A 24,039-nucleotide genomic window follows, 5' to 3' on the forward strand; every position below is an offset into this window, starting at 1 on the left:
GTTGACATTTAGGCTATTTTCAGTGTATTATAAACTAGCATTTTAACACAACCTACAATTCAAACATTTTATTTGAAAACCGAAATAGTCCTCAAAGAGGCAAAGCACAGCCAAATTGGCTCTATTATCTGAGTTATATCTGAAAACATTATAACAGCAATATTTTAAATTATCCATGGCATATCGGGAGTAGCAATATACTTCAAGAAAGAAATTAAATGATAAAACAAACAAAACTTATGCACAGGGGACAGTCACAGTATAAACAATGTCTACGTAAGATTTAAAACAAACACAATATTAACTTAGGAGGGACTTTGTTGCTAATTCTAAAATTAGCAACTCTGTTCTGGTTTTAATCATGTGAGTAAACTATTCAACAAAATGTAAGAAAATTACTATGCTGGCATTTACCATCCTAATAAATTCAACAACCATGAAGGAAAGTCAATAAACAAGTTTATAATGTTAGTCAATACCAAATACTTGGAAAGAATCTAAATGTTGAACAATATGGAAGACCTTCCCCTGTCCCCCCCCAAATAAACACACAAATAAATAAAACCTCATAAAGACTCATTTATTATTCAGTTATGCAGCAAATAAGAATTAGAGGCTCAAGTTATTTTTATATTAGTAGAAATCTGTCTATGTTGTAAAAATATTAAAAGCAAGTAGAAATTACTAATAAATTTGTAAAGTAGTATAAAAACAGTAGTGAGGTAGAAGGACCATTTATCTACCATCTGATCATAAAAATACTATTTGTCTAACCTTAATACATGAAAGTACTACTTAATAGTACATGTCAATTTTGTATCTTGTCTTTTAGAGATAACTTGCTTTTCCCCCTCAAACCCCACTTTACACAAACTCTCTATTCTACTACCTTCTCCAAACACAGCAATATCCTTAAGTCATATATGGCTAGCACAACAAATGAGTCTATCATTTTTGAGGCAATTAGCACAGTCTTCGGTTTAGTGGGTAGTAGAAAAAAAATACTGTTTACATAGTTTTGATGTTGGAAATACCTGAAAGTCAGGTTATATATGAATAATCTTATGTTTTCAAAGCAACGAGACAAATTATCTTCCATTGGCCCATTAATCTCAGGGGCTATTATTGATTGTAAAAGTAAAAAGAACTGGAATCAATGAAAAGCAGCACAGTCATCTTAAACTTAGAGACTTGTTGAGAATAAGGGTAGCCAACTGGCTATGACCCTGATTATGAGGTACACTGCTCCAGAGAGGGAGGTGTCTTGGAATGTTCCTTCTGAGCCTTGGTTCTTTGAAGCAGTTAATGAGACACTCTGAGATACTCTGGAATAAGTGAATGCTCATTGAAAATGGCTGTTGCAAATTCTCTGAATCTTTACTGCAGAGATCCAGAGAGAATGAGAATTCAAATTCCTAATTAGCTTAAATGTAGTTTCTATATTTAAAAAAGAGAGAGAAAAGGACTAGGCAAAATGTAATATAAAATTAGCTAGTTTAGGAACTTCAAACAGAAATTATGCTCAGAACTAAATCTTAGGAGAATTTGCTGAATTATAAACCAAGAGGTTAAATGATTTGTCCAAAGTTACACACTTGCTGTGACTAATTAAAAACTTTCTAGAAGTAATTTTCATTTTATAGTGGAAAGAAGGAGGAAACCCACCGTTATATTTTCCAAATCAAGATGCTTGTTGTGTACAGTTTCACAGAGTCTTCGAATTTTTTCCTTGATTTTGTTCATGTCTTTTTCATTCAGTAGCTTAGCTGAAGAAGCATCTTGTTCCAGTTCTAGAAGTCGAATCATTAGATCTAGGCTAGCTCTATCAAGATCCATGTTCAAACGATCTCTACTCAATATGTACATGAGGGCAGCTGTACAAAGGGACAGATTCTTCAACAGACCCCAAAAAATATAATGTAATCAATTAGTGGCAATTTCAGGAAATAAGATCATTTTGACATTTATTGACATGGTGGAAGCCTTAAAAATGTTATTTATTGAAACCCCTACCTCTTAAAATATTCTACAGATATGTGAATTAAACAAACTAACAAACAAAAAAAGTACTGCTGCTTAAATTTTTGATTTCTACAGATCTCCCCTACATGAATGCTCCAAAGCTAGAATGTAAGTAGAGGTACATATTTCTTTGGTCATTCCATGCTAAAGGAAGAGTTTACAAAACATGTTGTTTTCAGCTCTCTCTCTATAATCCTATTTTACAATACATTTCACTCTTACTCTTTATGATTAAGCAGATAAAGCCCAATTTCAATTAACAAAATCAGTAATTTGTTTTAAAACTGTATCAGAAACTTAGCTACATTTTTCCTGTAAAATAAACAAAACTGAGTCTGTGTCAATATATAAAAATAAGAAGCCCAAATAAACATATTTAGATAATTTCTTTAAAATAAACCAATCAGATTTGTTTGAACCAAGTAATTAAAAATAAAATTATGTGTTCTCAAAATCATTTGAATCAGCACACTTTGCTTATAATAGGCTGTAAAATCTACAAGTAATAAAAGTGATATAGTTTAGGTAACATTAGTCCAACATATAGTAACACTGTAATTATTATACTTATTTCAATGCATAGAAACACAATTAACTATGTAAACATTTAAACTTTAATTCCCCCAAAGTAGAGAGATTTCAGACTAAGTGACTAATCAAATGCTTACATAGGAAATTACTTTTGGAAATTAGAATGACACAAGTAGAGGCCTTGGGAGATTCCCCCCAAGAACACATTAAATAACGCCTTGGTCCTCTTCTAACTGGGTAACAAAGGAAACAGTTTTTTTCTTTCCCTCTCTCATTGTTCTATATGTATTACAACTTGGTAATAAAGTTATTCTCACTTAAGGTTAAGTACATTGCTTTCCATTTCAGAAGACTAAGTATTAGATTATGTATACTATTCTGCATTTGAAACATGATTTCCCTGAACAAAAATATAATAAATCCCTCTTAAAATACCACTATTGATAATTAGTGACAATATTTTTAACTTCAGAAACATTAAACACGACTTTTATTACATATTTTTGAGAGAATGCATCAAAGTAGAAATAAAAATGATTTTTTTGCAATGAGCCAAATTCAACATCCAGAAAAATTCTTTAAAAAAAAATTCAAAACCTTTTTTGTCATGCTATTAATATCAAAGAGTAGTAAAATTTTTTCCAGTACCTTCTGATTAGAGAAAATCAGTGCCCATAGAATTAAATATCCAGTATGATATGGTATGTTAGCTATGATACCTGAATAATTTTTTAAATTTTATTTTTAGATAGAGGAGTGAGAGAGAGAGAGAAAAACATTGATGTGCAACATAAACATTCACTGGTTGCCTATATCACATGCCTCAGCTAGGGACCTGGCCTGCATCCCAGGCATGTGCTCTAACCAGGAATCAAACCAGCAAATTTCTGGTTCTCAGGCCAGTGCTCAATCCACTGTGCCACACCTGCAAGGGCTGAATAATGTTTTAATAGTATAAAACTACAAGAGGGAAAACTGTCATAAGAAAATAATCTTAAATGATTTATTAAGCAATAACTTCTGGTATGAAGCTCTACATATTTAGCAAGCTCAACCAATACCCAGGAAATATTTGTATGTGAATATCAAATAAAGATATCTGTCAATAAACAAATAGAGTGTAATTTTAAAATATTGCTTCTCAACCCCAGAAACTTAAAAATACCTGATGGTGCTGGCAATCATCCAAGGTTTTAAAGACCATTGCTACCATTCCATGTGCTCTCAGGTGCATTCGAAAACTGGGCATGGCACATTTAGTAGCCAAGCTAATAACACTGGGAGAAAACAGACTAGGTTAGGGAGACTAAAAATAGCTAGTGCGTTAGTATTTTGTTTGTACAATACTAAAACAAGCAAATGGGGGTGGGTGTCAAAGTACTGCTTGTGCAGATGGTAATATAACGATAAGCAAACTAAATTACTAAAAATTTATTCATGCATAATATATAATTAGGTATGTTATATTAAACTATATAAATAACAAACAATCGTCTTCAGTGTATTTCTTACATTCTACTACCATTAAAAGTAGAAAGTTTCAGATGCTTTTCATAAAGCCTTTGATACATGAATATATAAATATTTCATTGGCTATATTGTGATTGGATAATTCAAAGATATTCAATCCACTACAGTATGCAAAAGATTGTCCAAACGAAAAAATGCTTAAATGAATGTAATTATCACATGCATGTCTAAAATTTTGGACTGAAAAAGAACTTAAAAGATTCTTTAACATAACACTTCTTTCAAGAACCTGGAAACTTAAGTATATTCTATGCTAAAAAGCTATGACCATCCAACTTTCCTTTGTCCGTGTAAAGTCAAGCCCCTTAAAGAAATCAATCATATTTTAACATATTATCACCGGCTATAAACTATATCCATGATAACTAAATCACAAATGTTTAGTTCTATCCACTTGGGAAATTTTAATGAGCTATAGCATACATACAATTATTAAACATAAAAAGAACAACTTACCTAAGGCAACGTGTGTTTAGAGGCTGAGTGCTCTTTAAGCCACTTAACAAGTACTCAATGTCATCAGTGAACTCTTGGTTTTCACCAAATTCTACCACATCATTGAAGTGCTTCACATGCTGAACAACAGTGTATAACTGCCAAGAAAAAATAAGCCCACCTTCTTTTTAACTATGAACTAGCATAGTTAGTTAAATCTATGGGTTTTCTGTACTTTATTTAAGTGTATAAAATCATTACATGGCAACTAAAAGATTTTTTAAAACACTGTAGTACTAATACAAGATTAAGTTCGTGACTCTAAGCTGTGAATATCAGACATTAAAAAGCTAAATGTTACATACAGAAATCTATCCACGTGCAGTAAAACTATATGGCTGCTTACTTCTTTGTCTTCTTTTCTGCATTTTAGTGCAGTAACTATATCTTGGTAGGGCTGAGTAGGTATTGTCACAGTTTTTATCACTTTAGGTGGTGGTGCAGGAGCCTTAAAAACTCCATCATCTTTTTGATTTGGTTCCTTTGAAGACAGCCTTACCTATTGAAAAAGGTGGTTAGTTATTCTAAAATGTATAAAAATAGTAACATCTTTTCTACCTAGCAAAATTTAGCTTAAGAAAAAAAAAAACGGGAGGACACCTCTGAAAGGTCCTAAGGCATTTTTTTTAGAGGTTTATTTCATTCTCATTTGAGAGAGGAGGAAAGGGAGAGCAGGAGAGAAAGAGAGGGGGAGGGAGAGGCAGACAGACATCAATGTGAGAGAGAAACATCTGTTGGCTGCCTCCCACCTGCACCCTGACTTAGGATTGAACCTAACACCTAGGCATATGCCCAGACCAGGAATCAAACTGGCAACCTTTTGGTTACAGGATGACTCTCCAACCAATTGAGCCATCCAGTCACAGGGCAATAATAAAAGATATTTTAAAATTCCATTCACTACTAGGTAAGATTAATATAGATTTTACTTACAAAAGAAGCACTCAGGAATTCCTTCTGCTCTTTTCAAATTTAACATTTTCACACAATCTGTTACTTGTTATTGGTCTCCAGGACCATTAAAGGAACCACTAATTGCTAAATCACACTGTGTGTTTTATACTAGTAAAAGGAGTTTAATATACCCAACTTAAGAAGAGAGGGAACTAACTATACATTATATTTTAGAAATATCTCTATTCCTGACTTTTGTTATAAGGAACTCACTCTTTGATAGCTCCAGATGACTGAGCTGCTACCATTACCTAGAAGTATTAATGTATGGTCCTACCAGTTATTCTGCAGAAAGTAATTTGGTAAGAATCTTTTTCAAATGTGTTTTGAAGTGAAAGATATTATAGAAATGCAGAAAAAAAAGTCCTCTAAAAAGCAAATTAACCACTCAAAGTCACTTTAAGATTGATTTAAGATGTAATTTATAATCCAGCTCTTAATATTTAATACAAATTTCAAATATGGACTAATTTGCATTTTTAAAACTAAATACTATAATTCCGTAAGATGTGGGTCAGAAGTAAAAAGTGGTTAAATATTTTTTAAGGCTTTTATTTATAACCTAATAACAGAATTTTTGTAATCCTGTCCACACTCCTTACTTTTCCAAAGAATCAAACTGAAGCCTCGAAATTTTAGTTAGGAACTCCAAAAGAAACTGTTAGCCCTGACTGGTGGGCTAGGCGTTGTCCCACAAACCAAAAGGTTGTCAATTCCCGGTCAGGGCACACGCCTGGGTTATGGGCCAGGTCCCCAAATGGAGGCATGTGAGAGGCAACCAACTGATGTTTCATTCCCTTTCCTTCTCCTTCTTTTCCCCTCTCTCTAAAAATAATAAAAGATAATCAGTTAAACAGGAAAGTCAGGGACTTTCCAATTATATACAAAGATAGCAAATCAAATAACACAAAATTTAAAAAATTAAAAAGTACAGTTCACTTACTGTGACACTCTGAGGTTTTACTACTGGTGGCCCAGGTAGTTCTTCTGTGTCCGGATGGTTCCAATGCCTGGCATTATATACAGCTTTTGTAGGAGACTATAGAAATGAGGGGGGGGGAAAGGTCAACTGTTTCCATATTTTACATTCTTATAAAACTGTCTTATTTCATAAATAAGATCATAATGAATAATACAAATGCATAAGCATATACCTTAGCCACAGCAGGTTACACAGTATCTGGCTTGTATTCCCACCATACTCCCATGACAATGCCTGACGAAGTCACTGTGGTAATTTGCCACAAAACTGACAATCAGTACTCTGAACAACCATTATCATCCAAGAGAAGAAATTAAAACTCTTCCCAAACTTGTACTAACTTATTAATCAATATAGTTCATTCAACATGTTCCTTATTCCTCATGCTGCTGATTCAGCCCACATTCCTCCAACCATGGAAATCAGGCAGCTTACGACAAGTGATAAAGGCTCATATTCATTTAAGTAAAACTGTTGTGGCCAGAGTGCCATTATTCAAAAGTTTTCAAATTTTATAAAGGTAAATATGGTACATATGCCACATGTTACAAAACACAGTAGATTCTAAAGCAGTACTATATAATAGCATCTATGATTTCTGTAGGAAAATGTACACATATTTACACTAAGTAGGGTATTGCCTCACCTCAGTTCAGGGTAATTTGCTGGCAAATCAAGTACAACAATGAAAAAAACTTTCAGTTTAATCATTTGAATTTCAGAACTGAGAAGAACTGTGAGCCTGTATAACTAAATCCATAGGATTTAAGCTGTACAAAAGGTACAAATCCTTACTTTCAAAGGAGACTAAATAAACAAAAAGCAAAACTATTTTGTCCATCTTTTACAAAAGTAATGTTAATATTTGTCCTTTAATCTTCAAATAAATGTTTTGAATCTCATTTGAGATTTTGTCTTTATTAAGAGTGCAATAATCAAATTTTCAGCCATACATACAAAAAAAAAAAAGAGTACAAGAGGAGAAATACTACTTTAAGATTGGGAAAAATCTGTATTAACAAATCAACCACCTGCCCTGGTTAGTGTGGCTCAGTGGGCTGAGTGCCAACCTGTGAACCAAAAGGTCGCCCAGGTTCTCAGTTGAGAGTATGCAACCAACTGATGTTTCTCTTTTTCCCTCCCTTACCCTCTCTATAAAAAAAAAATTCTTAAAAAAAAAAATCACCATCTTCCCTTACTAGCCTGCAACAAACTAATGTAACTATACTTAAGATTCATACAAAGTTATCTTTTTTTGCAAATATACCTTTGAAATAACCATGTATGACATCAAGATAACAGTGTAAATTCCACAAGAACTAGTATTTAAAAGATAAAGTTAAAACGGATTCACATATTAGATGTGTCAAGAAATTTTTTTAATCCTCACCCAAAGATACGTTTAATGATTTTAGGAGAGTGGAAAGGAGAGGGAAGAGGAGGAGAGAAGTGGAAAGAGACACAGAGAGAGAGAAACATTAATGTAAGAAAGAAACACTGATAAGTGCTTCCCATACATGCCCCAACTAGGATTGAACCCACCACCTTTTGGTGTACAGGACAATGCTCCAAACTGACCCACCAGGGCTAAATGTGTTATGAAATCTTAATGTTAAAAAGAATGTTACTGTGAAAATTACATGTAGAAAGTATCTCATTTGTATTCAGTATACAGACCCATTATTCTTGTGTAAAATGTTTCCAGAAAGTGATGATGCATTAGTAATCTAAAGCAATTTATGCACTGATGCAATAACTTAAGCCTCTTGAGGCACTCAAGCATATGCTGTATAACCTATATGCCTACTAGGTGAGAGATTCTTCATTTAAGCAACCTATAATATCTGAAGCACAGTCATAACCAATTTTTGGAAAGAACAGGTGCCTCAAACCTCAAGGACTTTTTTTTTAAAGCACTGATTTCAGGAAATCTTTGGAATTAAAAGGTTATCTTGTTCCAAAGGTTAACAAAATACCAGAGCAGGTCAAGGTTATATACTAAATTAATACTTAATACCCTTCTAGTTAATTGTAAGTGGCAACACACCAGTCAACAAAGCAGACTCAGGAACCAGACAGTCTAGATTAAAATTCACTCCTGGCTGGTGTGGCTCAGTGGATGGAGTGCCAGCCTGTAAACCTAAAGGCTGCTGTTTTGAATCCCAGCCAGGGCACATGCCTGAGTTGCTGCAGGCCAGGTCCCAAGTTGGGGTGTGTGAGAGGCAACCTATTAATGTTTCTCTCCCTCTCTTTCGCCCTTCCTTCCCATCTCTCTAAAAGTAAGTAAAATCTTAAAAAAAAATAAAAACAAAATCCAAATAAATAGTAAGCTCTACTATTACTTGTCACTCAACATTTTTCTCATCTGTAAAATAGGATTAATATCAGTACCCACTGACTGCAATGCATTGTTTTGAGGCTTAAATAAATATATGTAAGACACTTATAAGAGTGCCTGAAGCAATATATGTTACACAAGAATTATTGATAATACTAATTATAACGATTACTATGTGATCATATACAATTCTGAGTACAGAGTCCTCATATGAAAAATTAGAATATATGCTCTACCCAACTAACAGAGAGACTGCAATAAACAAATAGAGTAACTGACATGAAAACACTTTGTTAATACCATTAAAAGCAGACTTTGATACAGTAATCTAACTCAGCTCAAAAGTCCTGGATAATAACCCTGATGAATATAGATGCAAAAATCCTTAACAAAATACTAGAACAAATTCAATAGCACACTAAAAGAAAATCAGACACCATGCTCTGGCTGTTGTGGCTCAATGGACTGAGTGCTGGCCTGTGGACTAAAAGGTTGCCAGTACAATTCCCAGACAGGGCACATGCCTGGGCTGCGGGACAGATCCCCAGTTAGGGGTGAGTGAGAGGCTACCGATCAATGTTTCTCTCACGCATAGATGTTTCTCTCTTTCTTCCTCCTTTCCTCTGTCTGTTAAAACAAATAAATAAAATCTTTTAAAAAATCATACACCATGATCAAGTGGGATTTCTCTCTAGGATGCAGAGAAGGGTCAACATGAAAATCAACCAACCACATTAACAGAAAGAAGGACAAAAATCACACAATCATCTCAACGGGTACATAAAAACCATCATTCAACTAAATTCCACCCCTTTTCATGATAAAAACACTCCACGAACTAACCAGGAATAGAAGGAAATTACCTCAATATAATAAAGGGCATCTATAAAAAATTCCACAGCACAATTAACATCACTCTCAACAATGAGAAACTGAAAGCTTTTCCTCTAACATCAAGAACAAGAAAAAGACACCCTCTCACTGCTTTTATTGAACATAGTTAGTACTGGACATATTAGCACAAGAAATCAGGCAGGAAAAAAAATAAAACAGAAAGTAGTAAAAATTTCCTCTATTCACAAATAACATAATCTCATGTTAGAAACACTAAAGATTATACATACCAAAAAAATTTTAGAACTAGTAAATGTGTTCAGTAAAGTTGCACATTACAAAATCACAAATAAAAATCAGCTGCATTTCTGTACAACAAAAAACAATCCAAAAGATGAAATGAATAAAAACCCATTTACAGTAGCATCAAAAAGAATAAAATGCAGCCCTGATCACTGTGGGTTAGTGGTTGGAACATTGTCCCATAACCAAAGGTTTACAGATTTGATTCCTGCTAGGGGCACATGCCTAGGTTATAGGTTCATTCCTGGCTTGAGTGCATACAATGTCTGGTCAGGGTGCATGAGGAGGCAACCTATCACTGATTCTCTCATCAATGTTTCTTCTCTACCTTCCTCTCCCTAAAAAAAGCAAATGAAAATGTCCTCAGGTGAGGATAAAAAAAAAAGAATAAAAATGCTTAGGAATAAATTTAACCAAGGAGGCCAAAGATACGTATACCAACACCTATGAAGCACTGTTTAAAAGAAACTAAAGACACAAAGAAATGGAAGGACATTCTGTCTTCATAAATTGCAAAACAATATTGTTAAAATGTCCACATTATCTATAGTGACCTACAGATACGATGTATTACTATCAATGGTATTTTTATAGTAATAAAACAAAAGTAATAATCATATGGAACCACAAACAACCTTAAACAACCTTAACTAGCCAAAACAAACTTGAGAAATAACAACAACAACAACAACAACAAAAAACCCTTGAAAACATGGAGGACTCACACTTCCTGACCTAAAAACACATTACAAAGCTACCATTATCAAACATTAAGGTACTGGCATAGAGGTATTATCAATATATACAAACCAATGGAACAGGATGGACAGCCCAGAATTAAATCCACATATATATGGTCAAATGATCTTCTTTTGGTGCCAAGACCAATTACACAATGGGAATAGTCTCTTCAACAAGTGGTGCTGGGGCCCTGTCTGGTGTGGCTCAGTACACTGAGTGCTAGCCTGCGAACCAAACGGTTAGCAATTTGAATCCCAGTCAGGGCACATGCCTGGGTTGCAGACCAGGTGCCCAGCAGCGGTCATGTGAGAGGCAACCACACATTGATGTTTCTCTCCCTCCTTTACCCCTCTCTAAAAATAAAAAATGAATTAAATAAATATAAAGAAAAAAGGTGCTGGGAAAGTGGATTACACAAAAATCAACTCAAAATGAATCAGAGACTTAAATATTAAACCTGAAATTGTAAAACTCCTGGAAAAAGTGCAAGAAAAGATAGGTAATAATGATCTTGACAATGACACCAAAAGCACAAGCAACAGAAGAAACACAGACAAGGAGGACTCCATCAAACTAACAGGTTTCTGCAAAGAAAAGGAAAAGATTAACTTCCGCCAAGATGGAGGCATAGGTGGAGACGCCTTGCTTTCTCACACAACCAAGTTTAGAGACAACTAAATATTAGCAACAGAAAACAGCCAGAACACAGAAAATTGAACTTTTTGGAAGTCTGATAACAAATTCTTCAGCTTGACCAGTAAGAGGGGCGAAACCAGCAGCTGGCGGAGCGGGGTTGCACAGGAAAACTCGGTCAGACGGTCTCAGGCGTGCAGAACCCAGGCGCAGGGTTGCAACGGGTGGACTTAGTGAGCGACCCAGCGAGCGACCGCGGGGAACCAGCGAGGGAGTGGGCGGTTAGACAGGACCCAGCAGGCCCCAGCGGCGAGCGCAGCAGAGGGCGCCACCATTTCCCCGCTCTAACCTCGTCTCCACATACAGAGTCATAACCCAGCGACCTGAGTGGCCCTACCCTGGTGAACCACCTAAGGCTCAGCTCCTCACCCAGCAGTGCAAAACAGCAGAGGGGGCTGCCATTTCCTCACTCTGACCACACACCCACACACAGCATCACAACCCAGAGACCTGAGAGTCCAAGGTTCTGCTCCTCATACTTAACAGGCGCGAAGAGACCAAAAATGGCTCAAGAAGATCTCAAAGCCCCAGAGCCTATAAATCTAAGCAATGAAGAAATAGCAAAACTCTCAGACGCACAGTTTAAAACACTGGTGATCAGGATGCTCACAGATCTGGTTGATTATAGCCACAAATTAGACAAACATATGAAGGAGAAACTAATTGAAATGAATGGAATTGCACAGGACACCAATAGCGATGAAAAGGAAACTGGGACTCAAATCCATGGGGTGGACCAGAAGAAAGCAAATAATGGCCAAACAGAAAAGAGTGAAGAAGCAAGAATTCCAAAAAATGAGGAGAGGCTTAGGAACCTCCAGGACAACTTTAAACGCTCCAACATCCAAATTATAGGGGTACCAGAATGGGGAAAGGAACAGCCACCAGTGGAAAACTTACTTGAACAAATAATAGAAGAGAATTTCCCCAATCTGCCAAAGGAAATAGACTTCCAAGAAATCCAGGAAGCTCAGAGAGTACCAAAGAAGTTGGATCCAAGAAGAAACACACCAAGGCACATCATCATTACATTAGCCAAGATTAAAATGAAGGAGAGAATCCTAGAAGCAGCAAGAGCTAAGGGGACAGTCACCTACAAAGGAGTTCCCATCAGACTGTCAGTGGATTTCTCAAAAGAGATCTTACAGGCAAGAAGGGGCTAGAAAGAGAAGACCTACAACCAAGATTATTCTATCCAGCAAAACTTTCATTTAGAATGGAAGGGTAGATAAAATGCTTCTCAGATAAGATCAAATTCAAGGAGTTCATCATCACCAAGCCCTTATTATATGAAATGTTAAAGGGATTTATCTAAGAAAAAGAAGGTAAAAAAGATGAACAGTGAAAGGACAGCAAACTCACAGTTATTAACAACCACACCTAAAACAAAAGCAAACTAAGTGGACAGCTAGATCAAGAGTGAAACACAGAAATGAAGATCACATGGAGGGTTAGCAATAGGGGAGTGGGAGGAGGAGAAGAGGGGAGAAGGTACAGAAAATAAGTAGCATAGATGGTAGGTAGAAAGTAGATGGGGGGAGGCCAAGAATAGTATGGGAAATATAGAATCTAAAGAACTTGAGACACATGGTCATAAACTTAAGGGGGGGTAATGGTGGGGATGGGGGGTAGGGTGGAGGGGAATGAAGGGGGGAATAGAACTGTAATGGCATAATCAATAAAAAAAATTAAATTTAATTTAAAAAAAAGGAAAAGATTAAGAGTGAACAAGCAACCTACAGAACTAGAGAAAATATTTCCAAACCATATATTTGGTAAGAGATTACTATCCAAAATACAGTCAACCCACGAACTATAGGGGTTTAAACCGCACAGGTCTACTAATACACAATTTTTTTCAGTAAATACAGTTGGCCCTTGTATCTGAGTTCTGCATCTACAGATGAACCAACACTAGACTGAACCTATAGTGGATCAAAAACTGTATTTTCCAATTCCCACCTGTAGACTGAAATACTGTTTTCAATCCACAGTTGGCTGAATCCATGCATGCTAAGTACCGACTACAGTTTTCTGGATAGTCAAAAGTTATACATGGTTTCTATACTGGCTGAGTAGTTCAAGTGGTTAGAACAACATCCAGCTGGGAACCAATAAATAAACCAATACGTGGAACAACAAAGTTTCTCTTCCCCAAGATTAATAAATTAAAAAAAAATAAGGTTATATGTGGATTTCTGACTTGCAGAGGGGGTGTGCTGTCAGAACCCCCTAACTCCCAAATTGTTCAAGGGTCAATTAAAAAAGAAATTCCTACAATTCAACAGCAAAAAAGAATGAGGAAAAAAAAAACCCACAAGAAATAAGCAAAGGACTTACATTTTTCCAAAGAAGACAAAGGGCCAACAAAATACATGGAAAAAATGTTCAACATCAGTAATCATTAAGAGAAATGCATATCAAAGAACAGGGGAGGGCAAGAATAGTATGGGAAATGTAAAAGCTAAAGAACTTAAGACACATGGACATGAACTAAAGGGGGGGAATGTAGGAGGGAGAGGGTGTGCCGAGTGAAGGGGAATGAAGAGGGGAAATGAGACAACTGTAATAACATAATCAATAAAATATATTTTAAAAAAAGAACAACAACAAAAAAGAACCATTGACAAATCCATAGCCAGCTGGACAAAGCACTTTGCTGCCAAGAAGAAGCCCACCATGCTTGAGCTAAAAGAACACCAGATCCTGGAGAGACCCAGGGAGGAAACAGGGCCTCAAGAGAAGGAAGACGAGGGACTTCCGCCAAGATGGAGACGTAGATGGAGGATCCACCTCGCCTCTGTGCACAACCAAATCTAAGAACAACTATTTTTAACAGCAGTCACAACCAAGCCACACGGAAGATCGACAATACGGAGTCCAAAGGACAACTAGATACTCAGCTGGACCGGTACGAGGAGCGAGGCCAGCAGCGGAGCAGGTTAGCAAGAAAAAATTCCCGGGGCGGTGCGCGGTGTGCGCAGGCAACCGAGGGCGCTGATCGCCAGCGAGCTGGCTGCCGGAGCGCACAGGGAAGAGGCGCGGTGGGTCGGTCGGTCGGTCGCGCGCATTTACGTGCGGAGAAACCAGTGAGAAGGGAAACCCACGCGGTGCAGCAGGCTCGCACAATTAGGATCGGATAAACAAGCCCGAGGCGTGTGAGTGACTGGATGCGCTGGGCTAGCGGAGAGGAACGCCATTGCTCCCTCTCTGACCCCGCCCCCACACACAGCGTCACAAACCAGCGACCTGGGTCGCCCCGTCCTGGTAAACAACTAAGGCTTCGCTCCGCTCACTTAACAGCACGAATAGACCAAAAATGGCACTAGGACAACTCAGAGCCCCAGAACCGACAGACCTAAGTGATGAAGAAATAGCCAGTCTTTCAGATGCACAGTTCAAAACACTGGTTATAAGGATCCTTACAGAACTGGTGGATTTTAGTCACAAATTAGAGAAACATATGGAAGCTAAATTAATTGAAATGAATGGTGATACAAAAGATACCAATAGTAATGGAAAGAAAATTGGGACTCAAATCAAGGGAGAGGACCAGAAGGAAGAAAAAAATGATCAAACAGAAAGGAATGAAGAAATAAGAATTCAGAAAAATGAGGAGAAGCTTAGGAACCTCCAGGACATCTTTAAACGTTCCAACATCCGAATTATAGGGGTACCAGAAGGAGAAGAAGAAGAAGAAGAAGAAGAAGAGCAACAAGTAGAAAAGTCATTTGAACAAATAATAAAAGAAAACTTCCCCAATCTGGCAAAGGAAATAGACTTCCAGGAAATCCAGGAAGCTCAGAGAGTCCCAAAGAAGTTGGACTCAAGAAGGAACACACCAAGGCACATCATAATTACATTAGCCAAGATTAAAATGAAGGAGAGAATCCTAGAAGCAGCAAGAGCTAAGGGGACAGTCACCTACAAAGGAGTTCCTATCAGACTGTCAGCTGATTTCTCAAAAGAGACCTTACAGGCAAGAAGGGGCTGGAAAGAGGTATTCCAAGTCATGAAAACCAAAGATCTACAACCAAGATTGCTCTACCCAGCAAAACTTTCATTTAGAATGGAAGGACAGATAAAGTGCTTCTCAGATAAGACCAAATTCAAGGAGTTCATCATCACCAAGCCCTTATTATATGAAATGTTAAAGGGACTTACCTAAGAAAAAGAAGATAAAAAAGACGAACAGTGAAAGGACAGCAAACTCACAGTTATTAAGAACCACACCTAAAACAAAAGCAAACTAAGAGGATAGCTAGATCAGGAGCAGAACCATAGAAATGAAGATCTCATGGAGGGTTAGCAACAGGGGAGTGGGAGGAGGGGAAGGGGGGGAGAAGGTACAGAAAATAAGTAGCATAGACAGTAGATAGAAAATACATAGGGGGGAGGGTAAGAATAGTAGGGGGAAATACAGAATCTAAAGAATTTGAGACACATGTTCATGAACTAAAGGGGGAAATGGTGGGGGAGGGGTATGCAGGGTGGAGGGGAAGGGGGGGGGAATAGAGCAAATGTAATGGCATAATCAATAAAAAAAATAAATTAAAAAAAAAAAAAGAGAAGGAAGACGAGACAATAGGGGAGGGTCCCAAGGTCCCCATCCAGATACCACTGAGAGAATGTACCTGATCAATTTCCTATCCTATTCGTCTAGTTCCTTGGAGTCACTGCTGCCAGAACCCACTCATCCCTACTAGGCTGGGCCAGGGCCAAAGTTGAGGACAGGCACATACCACCCACCCCCAGACACCTCCTTCAGATCAGTCTGCACTTTTCACTTAGGTTTTCCCTTCAACCCAGAAGAAATTCACTTGCCAGCCCACTGGCATGACTCTATTAGTTTGGTTTTATATAGTCTAATAAATGTTCTTGTATAAATAAAAAAGAAAAAATGCAAATTTGGTGACTTCTACTCAAGATGGAAATATAGGTATACATGCCTCATGCAACTACAGAAAAACTTACAACTAGGCCACAAAACAAATTATCACCCAGAATCATAAATCAAGCTGTATGGAAGTGTGACAAACAAGGATTTAAAGAAGCCACATTCATCCAGATGGGTAGAAGGAGCTGAGATGTGGACAGGTAAAGAAGCACAGCTGAGTGGTACAAGTTGCACAGAGACACAGAATGGGCAGTCCAACATCCACATGTGGTGGATAAAAATCAGGAGATACCTCAGGAGCAAGGGATCTCAGCCCCAGATCAGACCACCCAGCCGAGGGTTCTAGCACCAGGAAGAGAAGTCCCCATAACTCCTGGTTATAAAAACCAGTGGGGACTGGGACAGCAGAAGAAACTGCAGGATTCTTGGGAGACTCCTCCTAAAAGGCCCATTAACTGACTTACAGGCCTCTGGAATCCCCTCACTCCCTCTGGAATTCAGCACCAGGACAACAGATAAAAGGGCACTAGTGGCATACGGGGGGTGACAGCTTCCTCCCAGGCAGAACTCCAGAGGCCAAGCAGTAGGTCCCCTCTCCGAGTCCTCCCCCACGCAGAGCCAAAGAGAGGTAACACGGGTGGCTATTACCTAAGCCTCCACCCCATACAACTTAAAAGTGTGCTTTTCTACAACAGGCCATGCTACTAAGACAGACAACCAAAGCAGTGCTACCTAATACATAGAAACAAACACAGGGAGGGTGCCAAAATGAAGAGACAAAGATATATGTCCTAAATGAAAGAACAGAACTCCAGAAAAAAAACTAAACAAAATGGAGATAAGCAACCTATCAGATGAGAAGTTCAAAACACTGGTGTATCAGGATGCTCAAAGAACTCACTGGATACTTCAACAGCATTTCTGACCCAGGCAGAAACAAAGATTACATTAACTGAAATAAAGAAAAATCTGCAGGGAACCAACAATAGAGGGGATAAAGCCAAGAATCAAATCAACGATTTGGAATGTAAGGAAGAAAAAGACATTCAATCAAAACAACAAGAAGAAAACAGAATTCAAAAAAACTATAATAGGCTAAGAAACATTCTGGGACATCTTCAAACATTCCAACATCCAAATCATAGGGGTGCCAGAAGGAGAAGAGCACGAAATTGAAAAAATAAATAAAAATAAAAATATAAATAAAATTTACCAAATTTGGTGAATGAAATAGACATACAAGTGCAGAAAGGACAGAGTCCCAAACAAGTTGACCCAAAAAGGCCCACAGAAAGACAAATCATAATTAAAAGGCCAAAGATCAAAGAAAGAATCTTAAAAGCAGTAAGAGAAAAGGAGTTAGTTATCGACAGGGGAAGTCCCAGTAAGACTGTCAGCTGCTTTCTCAAAAGAAACTCCAAGGCTAGAAAAGACTGGAAAGAAGTATTCAAAGTGATAAAAGACAAGGATCTACAGCCAAGATTACTCTACTGAGCAAAGTTATTCAGAATCGAAGGGCAGATAAAGTGCTTCCCAAACAAGGTAAAGCTAAAGAAGTTCATCATCACCAAGCCATTATCACATGAAATGTTAAAAGAAACTGTATTAAAAAAAGAGTATCAAAACTATAAACATTAAAATAGCAATAAATTCACAACTATCAACAATTGATTCTAAAAAACCAAACAAAGCAGAACATAAACAGAATCACAAATATGGAAAGCATATGGAGGGTTATCAGTTGGGAGGCAGAAAGGAGAGAATGGGGTTAAGGTGCAGGAATTAAGAAGTACCAGTTGGTAGGTACAAAATAGCAGAGGGATGTTAAGATCACTATAGGAAATGGAGAAGCCACAGAACTTATATGTATAACCCATGGACATGAACTAAGGAGTTGGAGACCACTAGAAGGAATGGGGGTACTAGGTGGAGGGTGGTAAAGGGGAGAAAACTGGGACAACTGTAACAGCATAATCAGTGAAATACATTTTAAAAGAAAAAAGGGAGATTTCAAGACTTCCAGCCAAGATGGAGGCATAGGTAGACACACTGCGCCTCCTCGCAATCCACGCACAAACAAAAGGACAAAAAAATTGAAAACAAAAAACAACCACAACTGACAGAAAACCAAACTGTATGGAAGTCTGACAACCGAGGAGTTAAAAAACGAACATTCACCCAGACCAGTAGGAGGGGCAGAGAGGGGCAGCTAGTGGAGAGGACTCACTCCAAGGCAGCAACTGCAAGACCTGGGCGGGCTGACTTGGGTGGTCCCCCATTTGAGTGCAAATAAACTGTAAGGAATAACTGGGGAGTGAGACAGACCTAGCAATCCAGGGTTCCAGTTCCGGGAAATAAAGCCTCAAACCTCTGATTGCCAACATCTGTGGGGGTTGGTGCAGCAGTGGTAGAAACTCCCAGCCTCACAGGAGAGTTCTCTGGAGAGACCCACAGGATTCTAGAACATACACAAACCCACCCACCCGCAGAATCAGCAACACGCCCCCCCCCAATTTGATTGTGGGTAGCGGGAGAAGTGACTGAAAACTGGCAGAGAGCGGAGCAAGTGCCACTGCTCCCTCTCAGACCCCTCCCTCACAACACAGCCATGTGGGTTGCACCACCCTGGTGAATACCTAAAGCTCTGCCTCTTACTACATAAAAGCGCACGGAGACCGCCCTCCCAAAAAAAAAGTCAAAGTGAAAGAAATTATCAAAGCTCCAGAAGAAATACAACTAAACAATGAAGACAGCCAACCTATCAGACGCACAGTTCAAAACACTGGTAATCAGGATGCTCAGAGGACTGGTTGAATATGGTTGCAAATTGGATGAAAAAAGGAAGGCTATGCTAAGTGAAATAAAGGAAAATGTACAGGGAACTAACAGTGGTGGGAAGGAAAACGTGACTGAAATCAACAGTGTGGACCAGGAGAAAGAAACATTCAACCAGAACAGAATGAAAAAAGAATTCAAAAAAATGAGGAGAGGCTTAGGAACCTCCAGGATATCTTTAAATGTTTTAACATCCAAATCATAGGGGTACCAGAGGGGAAGAGGAAGAGCAAGAAACTGAAAACTTATTTGAGCAAATAATGAAGGAGAACTTCCTCAATCTGGCAAAGGAAAGCCGTGGCAAAGGAACTTCGACTCAGAGTCGAAGAAGAAACTCAAAGAAGTTGGACTTAAGAAGGAACACACCAATGCACACCATAATTACATTAGCCAAGACTAAAGGAGAGGATCTTAAAAGCAGCAAGAGGAAAGGAGACAGTTACCTACAAAGGAGTTCCCATAAGCCTATCAGCTGATTCCTCAACACAATCCTTGCAAGCAAGAAGGAGCTAGAAAGAAGTATTCAAAGTCATGAAAGGCAAGGACCTACACATCCAGAATTAGTCTATCCAGCAAAGCTATCATTAATAATGGAAGGATAGATAAAGTGCTTCTCAAATAAGGTCAAGTTAAAGGAGTTCACCATCACCAAGCTCTTATTTTATGCAATGTTAAAGGGACTTATCTAAGAAAAAGAAGATGAAAAATATTAACAGTAAAATGATGAGAAACTCACAACTATCAACAACTGAACCTAAAAAGCAAAAGCAAAACCAAAAACAAACAACCAGACCAGGAACAGGTTCACAGAAATGGAGATCACATAGAGGGTTACCAGTGGTGGAGTGGGGAGGGGAGGGAAAGGGAAAAGATACAGAGAACAAGTAGCATAAATGGTAGGTAGAAAACAGACAGGGAGGATTAAGAATAGAATAGGAAATGCAGTAGCCAAAGAACTTACATGTATGACCCATGGACATGAACTAAAGGGGGGGGAATGTGGGTGAGAGGGGGGTATGCAGGGTACAGGGAAATAAAGGGGGGAAATAAGACAAATATAATAGCATAATCAATAAAACATATTAAAAATAAAAAATAAAACAAAATTGCAAATCAAAATCACAATGAGTCCTGCATTGGAATGGCTCAGCAGGCTGGGTGCTGTCCCACAAACTTACAGGTTGCCAGTTCAATTCCTGGTCAGGGCACATGTCTGAATTGTGGGTCAGGTTCTTGGTTAAGGCATGTGAGAGGCAACCGATCAATGTTTCTCTCCCTCTTTCTCTCTTCCCTTCCCCTCTCTAAAAATAAATAAAACCTTTCAAAAAAATCACAGTATCACATCACACTGTATTAAAAAAAAACAAAAACAAGTGTTGGCATGAATGCAGACAAATTAGAACTGGTTCCATGAACACTGCTGGTGATAATTTAAATCGTGAAGCCATTATGGAACACAGTCCCCCCAAAATTAAAAATAGAACCGCCACATAATGTGGCGTTTAAGGTTACTAGTTTAAGGTTATTTATCCACAAGAACTGAAATCAGGATCTCAAAAATATATCTACATTCTCATGTTCAGTGCAGCATTTTATCACAATAGGCAAGAAGTAGAAACAACCTAACTGGTCAACGGATGAATGGATGAAGAAAACATGAGATACAGCTGCACATCCAAGTATTATTTGACCATAAAAAAGAAGGAAATCCTATTATATGCTAAAATATGGACGAACCCTGTAAATATTGAAAGGGAAAAAAGGGCACCTACTAAGAAGGGCTCCTGTGGCTAACTGGACTCAAAAAATGAGAAGCCTAGCAGACATTATGGCATAGGGGCCTATCACGAAAACTTTCCTTAGAGGGTACCACATGAATTTTTTTCAAAAGCGCTTGAAAACTATGTAGAGGATAACTGAGTAAGTTATATTAAAAGAACACATTCAATAAACTTTGTTTATCTAGTAATACTATTAAAGTTATTTTATTTTTTATTTTTTTTACTTAATGATTTTACTCGGGGAGAAACATCAGTTTCTTGTTCCACTTATTTATGTATTCGTTGGTTGATTCTTGTATGTGCCCTGATCTGGGATAAAACCTGCAACCTTTGTATACTAGAAAGATGCTCTAACTGAGCCCAGCCAAGACCTATTAATTTTAATGTTTTTGATGATGTTTTTAGCATTTTAATGCTAATAAGTAATCTGAAAGAAAACAGATCCAATGATAACTTTTGACTATTAACTGAAAGTTGTACACGGTTAATATAAGGTTTATTATAGGGAGAGGGAGGAGTGAAGACACATCCTACTACCTAAAAAATTAGTGAGATAAAAAACATATATGAATGTGGCTAATACACACTGGGAGAGGGGGACCACAGGTATATGACAATGACGGAATGAGAGCTTTACATTATTCTAAAAACAACATGACAATTTACATGCACCTAAATGAATTGTATATGAAAATCACAACACTATGTCACATGCTAATGTCAATCAGTGAAAGTTACTGTGTACAGTATCTGCAAGAAGAAAACAGTCAACTTTTCATAGAAAATGAAAATCATCCTTACCATTCAGCAACCTAAGTTTTAATTGGGCCATTCTGATTGCCCCACCAGGCTTATCCTTAATCTTGTTAATTTACTCTGGTTTAAAAAGCAGACACTTCATATTAACCAGATTCTTTGTATTTTCTGTGTTATTTGTGATTTCTGTTTATTCTGTAATCTAATGAGGAAAATTATTTAGAATAAATTAAATAGAAAGCTCTTTAGGAATACTCTACTAACATATTTCAGTCCTAAGCATCTTAAACATACTACTTCTTACTATTCAATTATCCAGGGTATGACAAGAAAGAGAATCTTAACACTCCATTATAGCTAAGAAAAAAATATGTCAGTGACAGACTTGAGAAGAATTTATCAATGAGAGAAAACCCAGTTTCTCTCAAAATAATGAACAAAAATCAGTTTTTTACTATTATAATGCCAAGACTGTAGTTAGCAAATTGGTGTGTCAACCAAATCACAATAAAAAAGCAGAAGAAAGAAGAGTTCCTTCGTGAAAAGCTAAGAAAAAAATGGCAGTATTATGCTATCCCTTGTTAAACTGGTTCCCAAAAGGGTAAAAAATTAAAGTAACTCCTTTGGGTCATGTAAGATTTTTAAACATTATTACTAAATTGATTTGAATTTCAAAGACTTGTACTAAATGAGGACAAATACAGTATGCTAATCAGGACTCATCCACTCAAGAATATAAAAAAAAGCAACCAGTCATTCTCACCAACATTCAATCAGCATGCTCTACAATAAAACTAAGTGACTTCTGAAAAAAGCAAAGGGCTGCAATGTACATGTATGCATGGTACTTTGATGGCAATCCAAAAGAGAAAATTAATCTGGGTTTGGCCTTTTAAAAAACTGTTAAGAAATTTTGTTTTAAAAATGGGTGTTAGACACCGAGAAAGTTTGAGGTAAAAGTTTTACAAAGATTAAGGTAACTTTTAGCTTTTTAGAACTTTTGAGCACAATCATATAATTTCAAAATGTTCTAAACTATAACAAAAATAAAATTAAAATTTCATAATTTGTTAAATATTCAGAGGACTAGCCCTGGCTAGTGTGGCTCAGTGAATTGAGTACCAGCCTGCAAACCAAAGGGTTACTGGTTCAATTCCCGGTCAGGGCACATGTCTGGGTTGCAGGCCAGGTCCCCAGTACAGAGAGTTCAAGGCAACCACACACTGATGTTTCTCTCCCTGTCTTTCTCCTTCCCTCCCCCCATCTCTAAAAACAAATAAATTAAAATTAAAAAAAATTAGAGAACTAAATTATTTGGAGGGAAGACTGCCAGTTATCACTAAACTAAAACCAAGAATGTCAGTACTGCTAAGAACTAGATGTAATACAGAGCATTATGAAGAGAATATATTCCACAAGTACAAGGAAGTAGTAGAGCTAAAAAAAAAATCTTTCTTTACTGCCTGATTCAATTTACTACAGATAAACCTTTTAAAGATGCTGCTGTTTTTATAAGAAAACTTAATTATCTACCTGAAGAATAATGTGCAGTACAGCTCTGCTATTTGTGAGTGTAACTTCAAAAGTATAATTGGTAGTAGAAGGTTTATAAAAGCAAACTATTGTTCATCAGAATTATAACCTGGACTCTGAAAAGCCCAGGTAACAAAACACAAAATTCCACATTTGGCACTTTGTAAAAATACAACTCAGTCTTTAATTCAACAATTATTAAAAATATTAGAATGGGCCAAGATAAAAATATCAGCTGAAATAGGTATCAGCTTTTTACAAGTAAAAATACCATTAAATATATAATGGACCAGTTGTATTAGGGAAAGGATCATCATACTTAGAAATACAAAAAGAGAAACTGTAAACACACTGAAACACCTGTGCTCAGAGAATATTCGTTATCCCCTTCATTTTTCTTTAAGAATATTTAACTGACAGATACCTGACCAGATTATCCAACATCTCTTGTTATTTGTGTGGGCAAATCTGGGTCCAGGTCTTCTAGGACTATTCATTGCCTACCCTTTCTCATTCCTTCTACACTCTTGCAATAGTCTAGAAATGGTAAAACACTACAAGAGAGGAAGTCAGCAACAATACAAGATGAAAACAGTCCACAGATAAACTCCTAAGAACTGGTAAGCCAGAAAAATAAGCTACCTATATAAATACTAACTTGAAACTTCTCTTACAGCAACTGAACCAACCCTTGACACAACAACCTTTGAACAATCTCCAACTCAAATAGAACCAAAGTGCTGAATATAATAACATCGTTTCATTATAACACTGATGAAAGAACCATCATCAATACCATAAGAACTTAACTCCT

The 24,039-nt window shown here is 37.3% G+C and overlaps 1 protein-coding gene across 2 annotated transcripts in view; it reads right to left on the bottom strand.

Moving 5' to 3' along the window:
* The window catches only part of WAPL (WAPL cohesin release factor), a 101,208-nt gene that overhangs the window by 22,502 nt on the left and 54,667 nt on the right, over nt 1-24,039 (bottom strand). For both annotated transcript variants that reach the window (XM_053663834.1, XM_037163373.2), the window contains exons 5-9: nt 6,476-6,571; nt 4,925-5,077; nt 4,540-4,676; nt 3,719-3,830; nt 1,666-1,893 (exon numbers count right to left, since the gene is read on the bottom strand). In XM_053663834.1, coding sequence (XP_053519809.1) covers nt 1,666-1,893; nt 3,719-3,830; nt 4,540-4,676; nt 4,925-5,077; nt 6,476-6,571 — 726 coding nt within the window. The remainder of the gene's footprint in view (nt 1-1,665; nt 1,894-3,718; nt 3,831-4,539; nt 4,677-4,924; nt 5,078-6,475; nt 6,572-24,039) is intronic.

Source organism: Artibeus jamaicensis, unplaced genomic scaffold (genome assembly GCF_021234435.1).
Source record: "Artibeus jamaicensis isolate MK-2021 breed Jamaican fruit bat unplaced genomic scaffold, CSHL_Jam_final contig_332, whole genome shotgun sequence".
Classification (NCBI taxonomy): Eukaryota; Metazoa; Chordata; class Mammalia; order Chiroptera; family Phyllostomidae; genus Artibeus; species Artibeus jamaicensis.